The sequence below is a fragment of the Phycodurus eques genome, chromosome 14 (assembly GCF_024500275.1).
Source record: "Phycodurus eques isolate BA_2022a chromosome 14, UOR_Pequ_1.1, whole genome shotgun sequence".
Taxonomy (NCBI): domain Eukaryota; kingdom Metazoa; phylum Chordata; class Actinopteri; order Syngnathiformes; family Syngnathidae; genus Phycodurus; species Phycodurus eques.
The window spans coordinates 21643626-21651908 of NC_084538.1; the positions used below are offsets into that span (position 1 = coordinate 21643626).

The window sequence follows — 8283 nt, forward strand, 5'->3', positions numbered from 1 at the left end:
AGGTTAAAGTTCAGTCAGTTTTCTTGCCCATTACACAGTTTTGATAGAATAGTCTGATCCAAATATCCGTCCATCCATCCATCCATTTTCTGAGCCGCTTATCCTCATATTCTACCAAAAAACAACAAAAAAAAAACTGTAATTTTGTTTTGTGCTTAAGAATCTTCATGCGCTGGTAATACTGCACTCCAGCTGTTTTCTATGAATTATGATCAGCTTCAAGTGAGTTTTCAATGAAAGAAAAGCTCATACCACATCAGAGAAACGTATTTGGAGTAGATCTGCATGGTTATTAAGCGGACCTCTCCTTTATGAACACGTTTCTTGTAATTATTCGACTGCCTTCAGAAAATCTATGTTTATTCTTGTATTGGGCAACTCTTTGCCCACTGATACAGTACTTCCTTATGCCTGATGGCACACCTGCTCGTTTCCAAACAGCGACGAATTCCATATGGTAACCTAATGATTAGTATTATTATTCTACAGTATGTTATTATTGGATAACTAGCTTTGATGGATGATTTGTAAAAATAATAAATAGATAAATGATGAAATGCATTCAAGTGGGGAACTGTTGGGAAATGTATTCGTAAAATTAGTTTGGTTATAAAAGCATTCACCTAAATTGATCTAAAAACATGTACATGGCTGTGAAATATGTTAATTATCAGGAGTGATTATTGTACAATCAATAATTCTGTTTAAACTACAGATGTAATGGTATTAGAATTTAACATTTCATTTTTAGGGACCAAAATTATTGTGGCTCTCAGTATATTACGAAATGAAAACCCCCAAAAAATACAGATACATGCATTGAAAGCATTGCAAAGTCTTATTTTTAAGACAAAAAAAATTGTAAATGGAAACAACCAATATTTATTTTCATGCTTGCAAGACCACGCAAAATTTACTTTGAATTACAAATATGACGACAATACTTTTTGCTTGCGTTCCCCACTTGCAGCTAAATTATCTTGAATAAATTTTACGTCTGAGATATTATGAAAACTGAAATTGCCCAAACTTCTGCCTGAGTCGTACACATTTTTGTAACACAATAACATCCGTCTGATGTACTGCTTGTGTCTGAGTCTTGCCCTCTTTGTCTTCTTCACTGTCTGAACCGTGTTCTTCTACGGTTTTCGTCTTATTTCTCCCTTGATTTACTATTGCACTGGGGGAAAATGCCCCAAAAAACAACTATAATTACAAATTGAAATGTGAATATTTTTTATCTCTGCTTGGCAGTAAACAGTGAACCAGTTCAAAATGTCTGCATGCGTGCATGCGCATTTGAAAGCATTTGAAATATAGCCAACTTGAACTTAATAGTTGGAACCTTGTTCAAGTTCACATATTTTGTCAATCAATATCTTTTTACATTTTGCTTATTATGTCAGGTATTTTTACTTTACTAATTTTAAAAGTAAGACTAATCGTTCGTTTTATTACAAAGCCGCATGTAATTGAGCTAATTAATTAGATTTTTTTTTATTTATTTATATATAATGGAGTCCCACCACTTGTTTGTTTATGTTTTAGCTTTCGTGTGATGTCAAGCTGGATCCTCGACCAGAGTACCATCGCTGCATTCTAACCTGGCATCACCAGGAGCCACTGCCCTGGGCTCAAAGCACAGGTATGAACATACATGCATACAGACACACTAGTACTGTATGTGCAGGGTTTCATTTTTTTCCACTACAACCAAGAAATGTAAATCTAATCCAGAATTTCTATCAACTTGTTTCTTGCTCACCAGAAGACAGTTCATCTTTAATTTCTGTCAAACATTTTCCATCTAAATGTACAGTAATTATTTTGTTCTATTACAATTTACATTTACATTGATTACAATAGCAACTAGGTAGTGTACATACTGAGGGTGTAACTGTAATGAAAGATTCAAAGCCTTTCTACTACAACCCCAATTCAAATGAAGTTGGGACGTTGTGTTAAACATACATAAAAACAGAATGCAATGATTTTCAAATCATTTTCAAACTATATTTAATTGAATACACTACAAACACCGAGATATTTAATTTGATAAAAAACACAATGATATTTAAAACCCCATATTTTTTTTTAGCAAATAATCGCTAACTAAGAATTTTATGGCTGCAACACCTTCCAAAAAAGCTGGGACAGGTGGCAAAAAAGACTGAAAAAGTTGAGGAATGCTCATCAAACACCTGTTTGGAACATCCCACAGGTGAACAGGCTAATTGGGAACAGGTGGGTGCCATGATTGGGTATTAAAGGAGTTTCACTGAATTGCTCAGTCATTCACAAGCAAAGATGGGGCGAGGTTCACCTCTTTGTGAACAAGCCCGTGAGAAAATATTCCAACAATTTAAGGACAATGTTCCTCAACGTACAAATGCAAGGAATTTAGGGATTTCTTCATCTACTGTCCATAATATTATCAAAAGGTTCAGAGAATCTGGAGTAATCACTGCATGTAAGCGGCAAGGCCGAAAACCAACATCGAATGCCCGTGAGCTTCGATCCCTCTGCATTAAAAACATGCATTAAAAACCGACATCAATATGTGAAGCATATCACCACATGGGCTCAGGAACACTTCAGAAAACCAATGTAGGTAAATACAGTTCGGCGCTACATCCGTAAGTACAACTTGAAACTCTTCTATGCAAAGCAAAGCCATTTATCAGAAACGCCGCCGCCGGCTTCTCTGGACCTGAGAAAAAGGGTTCTGTGCTCCGACGAGTCCACATTTCTAATTGTTTTTGGAAATTGTGGACATCTTGTCCTCCGGGCCAAAGAGGAAAAGAACCATCCGGACTGTTACGGACACAAAGTTCAAAAGCCAGCATCTGTGATGGTATGGGGCTGTGTTAGTGCCAATGGCATGGGTAACTTACACATCTGTGAAAGCACCATTAATGCTGAAAGGTACATACAGGTTTTGGAGATACATATGCTGCCATCCAAGCAACGTCTTTTTCATGGACTCTACGGCTTATTTCAGCAAGACAATGCCAAGCCACATTCTGCACATGTTACAACAGCGTGGCTTTGTAGTAAAAGAGTGCGGGTACGAGACTGGCCTGCCTGCAGTCCAGACCTGTCTCCCATTGAAAATGTGTGGCGCATTATGAAGCATAAAATATGACAACGGAGACCCCGGACTGTTGAACAGCTGAAGCTGTACATCAAGCAAGAATGTAAAAGAATTCCACCTACAAAGCTTCAACAATTAGTGTCCTCAGTTCCCAAACATTTATTGAATGTTGTTAAAAGAAAGGGTTATGTAAGACAGTGGTAAACATGACCCTGACCCAGCTTTTTTGGAGCGTGTTGCAGCCATAAGATTCTGAGTGAATGATTATTTGCTAAAAACAATAAAATGTATCAGTTTGAACATTAAATATCTTGTCTTTGTAGTGTATTCAATTAAATATAGGTCGAACATGATTTGTAAATCATTGTATTCTGTTTTTATGTATGTTTAACACAACGTCCCAACTTCATTGGAATTGTGGTTGTACTTTATAGTTTTACCTTTTTGATACTTTATGTAGTGGTTGATATGGGATAAAAAAAAAATAAAAAAAAGAGTACCGGTATGGTATTATTGGTACTTCTACTCATCTAAATTCTGGATAATGGATGATCAAATTGTTAATCAAATGAAACTCTAAAATAGCGCTGTTACCTAAAGTGTTTGTATTTATTCATTTAATCTTTAATTTATACAATCCAACCTTTCATTTTATTGCAATTTTCCAAGACTGTTTAAGAGCATATAATTTAGCATGTCTTCCCATAAACATTTACAGTGGAACCTTGGTTTACAAACGATTCAGTTTGTTTTTTTAAAAGAAAAATTACCTTGGGTTCCACAGTATTTTTGGTGTACGAACAGTCTTGGCATGGCCTCGGAAGGATCAGAAATGTGTGCTTTTCCCTCGTGTCACATTGGCTTTGTGCTTCAGGTATCTTTGCCGGGGTTACCTAAAATGACCGCCACATCCCACAAAGCAACACAAAAGTTATGCTACATTGTAGGAGGTGGTGTCCATTTAGGGCTCGCAGTAACCATAGTGCACATAAAGATTAGGAGAACATGAAAGCTCTGTCCTCCACGGTGGACAGATGGGCAGAAGGGACAGTGAGGTGGATGGAGGACGAAGATCTGAAAGAGCGGGTGGGTATGGCAATGTGAAGGAGGTCAGCAAGATATGGCAGGGCGAGATTATTGATGGCTGTGAAGTTGAAGGTCAGTATTTTACATTGGATACGGTATTGGACAGGGAGCCAGTGGAGTTGTTGCAGGGCTGGAGTGATATGGTGAGCGGAGGGGGTCCTTGTGATAATATGCCCATATTATTGCAAGGACCCCCTCCAGAGTCCTGGAAAAGCTGTAGTTTTTGGAGTGACTTGTGCGGGAGACCAAACAGGAGAGACTAACAATGATCATGTGTAATGGGGAAAAAAAAAATCTATTTTGGTTAGCATGGACTACCTATGAGTAGGATTTCCATTTTAATACTGGTGAGTGATGGAAAGTTGGATGAGAACTAGTATTTGATTTCATAGAAGCTGTCAGTAAGGGAGGTGGGAGGAAGAGCGGCGGTAGCTTTGGCGGAGAGGTAGATTGAAAGTGTAAATTGAATTTACGGAAACTATTGCCAATAGGTAAGATGTAAGTGATAACCCAAAGACAGAGCCCTGGGGGACACCAGAACAAACAGGGTACAGATGGGATTTGAATGATTACATTTGAACAAATTGGGTGTGGCCGGACTGGTAAGAACTGAAGCACTGAAGGGGTGTGTGTGAAATGCCAATGTGGTGGAGTCTGTTCAAGAGGATGGTGAAATGGTATCAAAAGATGCAGACAGATCAAGGAGGATGAGGATGGTGAGTAGGCCACAGTCCGCTGCCAGGTGGAGGTCGTTGGTGAGCTTGATGAGTGCTGTTTTGGTGCTATGGGGGGGGGGGGGCGAAAGCGACAGATGATTTCTGTCCACGGCAGAAGCCAGACTAAAACTTGTGAATGGATGGGTAGGACGAGGAGAGGCAGTGAGGATGGACTAAGGAAGGAGGAAGTTGCTGGGGGATTTTTGTTTTTTCTTTTCATCAAACAATGACATAAGGGAATTACAGAAAACAGGTGAGTATATTACTTATTTTAACTTTTATTATATTCAATACGTTTTTTTTTTCATTTCTGTTCAATTAAGCCTTCAGTTACATACCCTTATTTACATACACAATCTAATGCAATCAAATACAAGAGCTGTATCAACAGTACTGCCTTCATAAAGAAAATAATGATCAACTTATGCTGTCAACGATATAAATAACCACATTATTACAAACACCTTTTAGTATGACACAGTGCAGTTATATACAAACACATTTGAAGGCTACATTAAGCATATTAAAGCATAATTGAAAATTATGGCTGGATGTACTTATTATATTTGAAGGTGTACCTAATACTGTGGCCAACGAGTGTATAATCTTGTACTTTACAACAGAAAATTGTGTTCATTAGATTTTCCAATGACTGTTGGGATTCAAGATGATGCATGAATCTTAATGTCAGAGGTGCACCTTTTTTCAAAACGTCTTGTCTCTCTCCCTTCAGGTAACCAAGTGTCCAGCAGGCTAATGTCAATGCGGAGTGCCAACGGCCTGCTGATGTTGCCTCCTAAAACAGAGCAGTATGTGGAACTACACAAGGGAGAGGTTGTGGATGTCATGGTCATCGGGCGTCTATGATGCAGGTACTTTTCTTTTTTTTCATCACCACCTTTAACATGGGAGATCCATCCATACTGTGTTTGACACTGTGGAGAGTGAAAATGCATCAACAAACTAATATATTTTTCTCCCCAGATTGCAGTCACTCGAGACAAATAAATTGACGGTGCTGGGACTTACTGTCTGGACAGGGGAAAAAATGGGCGGGGGCATCTATTAGCTATGATGTCATATGCAACAGCCAACTGGAGCCAGCAGAGACTGAATCCTCATAGGTCTGCATTGAGAAGATTAAAAAAAATGTGAAGAAAAATATAAAAATGAGATTTATTCTGTAATATTATAAAATTCTCCTGATTATAATAATGAATATTTGTACTTCATATTATTATTATTATTATTATGGTTCTGATTGAATATCATCATCATTGTAGTAATCCCATTATTGTCTCTCCATTTTATTTGCGTTGTGCGTTCAGCATTTTTTCCTTAGTAGATATAGAGCTATAGAATGACTTTTTCCTCTGCTTCTGCCACACACCCTAGATCCTTTTACCTTTGTCCTCTTTATTTCCGATCTCCCCCACCCCCTCATCAAAATATCTAGACCCTCTCAAAACCCCTTTGGTAGAATCACATCTCACTCTGCATAGGTCTTCCCCAGACTTCTTTTTGCCCACTCAAACAATACAAACAGCAGCAATGATGCGTTGTATTACACAATAAAACTCATGACTCGCTGAAAGCGGTGGATCATCAGCAAAGTCTTACTCGAATGCCACCTGAAAACCATAAACGGCAAATACAGACCTTAAAAACAAAAACATTAGAAATTGACTGTGGTAAGTGGCTCATACCTGGCTTAACTCATGTATGCAAGAGTGATTCAGTCCAGGGCACCTGCTTGTAGCGTGTGGAATATTTTCCCACTATAACCAAGAGGCCCGTGTAAGAAGGTGCGGAGTCACGAACACATTTACGAGGGACAGTCATCAAATAATGAGCCCAATATACTGTAGTTTAACCTACTAATCATTAATTTTTTTCTGAAATGTTTATAGTTTGTAGTCTTGTTGGAAGGTTTATTTATTTATTTTTTTAAAGTTTTACTTAAACCTGTCTGTTTCCTGTCAACCATTTTGGAAATTATGTCATTGTTTGATGCCCATAAGAAGCAGAGAGCTGTGATTAAATTTATTGCTTTCAGGGGGGAACCACCATTAAACATTTTCAAAAGGTTGACAAAATATGTATGGGGTTAGGGTTGTGTCATCAATGATGACATGACAGTGACGCCATCAATGGTGACTCTACCATCTCTGACCAGTGCCTTAGCCCGAGCACTATTTCCAGGATTAAACACTGAAGATGGTCTGCTGCTTCTTTGCTTCTCACGATGGTGATTTAAAGCAGGCTCTTCTAAGTTGACTTTGATCCAGGACACGCAACTTTTGACTGTGCTGAAGCCTCTTGCAGCTTCCCCATACACATTCTGCATCCTTTTGAAAATGTTTAGCGGTGGTTCCCCTTCCAAAGCAAGAAATTCAATCACAGCTCTCTGCTTTTGACGGGCATCCAGCAATGACCTCATTTCCAAAATGACTTGACAGGAAGAGGAAAGACTTACATTTTTTTTTTTTTTTTTTATAAACATCAAAGCAACTATTTAAACTACAAACAGTGAATATATCAGGGGAAACTGTTTATTAATAATTTAAATTAAATTGGGCACATTACTTTTTGACTGCCCTTTGAAGTTGCGTGAGAAATACTACGTATTAAGAGTTCCTGTGCGGCGTTATCCTTAAAATAAAGGTGTGTTTACATTACCTGATAAAATTCATGAATCTTTAAATTTGGGATCATTACGTACATGTTGGTTTACAAGAATTTCTCTTCCTTGCTTTTCTGGTATATTGGTGTTCTTTTATTTTGTATTATTTTAATGTTTTTTTTTGTTTTTGTTTTTTTTAAATCTCGTGGATCAGAATGTGCAAGTGACAAACAATTATGTCCTGTTATAAAATACCACTGCAACATTTACATTACGTTGTGCGAAATGCAGGTTATAGGATTTCAAAGGACAAAAACTGAATGCGTGTTTTTTGTTCCCCCCACCCCCCCCACCCTTTTTTTTTTTTTTTTTTTGTATAAATATTTCACTTTAAAACTTAACTCTGTAGAGGTCAAATGCTACAAAGGTCCTTTTGACTTCAGAACCAAACATATACAAGTAGAAAAAATGACTTGTTATTGGATGTTGCATTATATATTTGTTTTGAAATTAGAGATGTCAGAAATGTAAAGATATTGCGCCCCTCTGCATTTGGAGGATTTGGTGCCTTGTTCAAAGACAATGCAATAGTAGACAATAGCATCTCTCCTGCAACAATCAGTCCGCCTCAAAAGGAATTCAAACCGTACAGCCCCCAGACGGCCATCTTATAATATAGATCCAGTTTATCTTTGTTTTTGGTTCAAATCCTCTGCTTCAAATTGTTCAACATTTAAATGTATTTTCAAATTCACAAACACTTT

General features: G+C 37.7%; 1 protein-coding gene across 4 annotated transcripts in view; it reads left to right on the plus strand.

The window, feature by feature from the left end:
* gphna (gephyrin a) overlaps window positions 1-7271 on the plus strand; it is a 67519-nt gene extending 60248 nt beyond the window's left edge. For 3 of the 4 annotated variants that reach the window (XM_061696609.1, XM_061696610.1, XM_061696612.1), the window contains 3 exons: window positions 1549-1645; window positions 5630-5768; window positions 5881-7271. In XM_061696609.1, the coding sequence (XP_061552593.1) occupies window positions 1549-1645; window positions 5630-5763 (231 nt within the window). In that variant the 3' untranslated portion in view covers window positions 5764-5768; window positions 5881-7271. Of the gene's footprint in view, window positions 1-1548; window positions 1646-5629; window positions 5769-5880 lie in introns of those variants that run through there. The other variant, XM_061696611.1, reaches the window with a different exon arrangement.
* Window positions 7272-8283: the final 1012 nt, after the last annotated feature.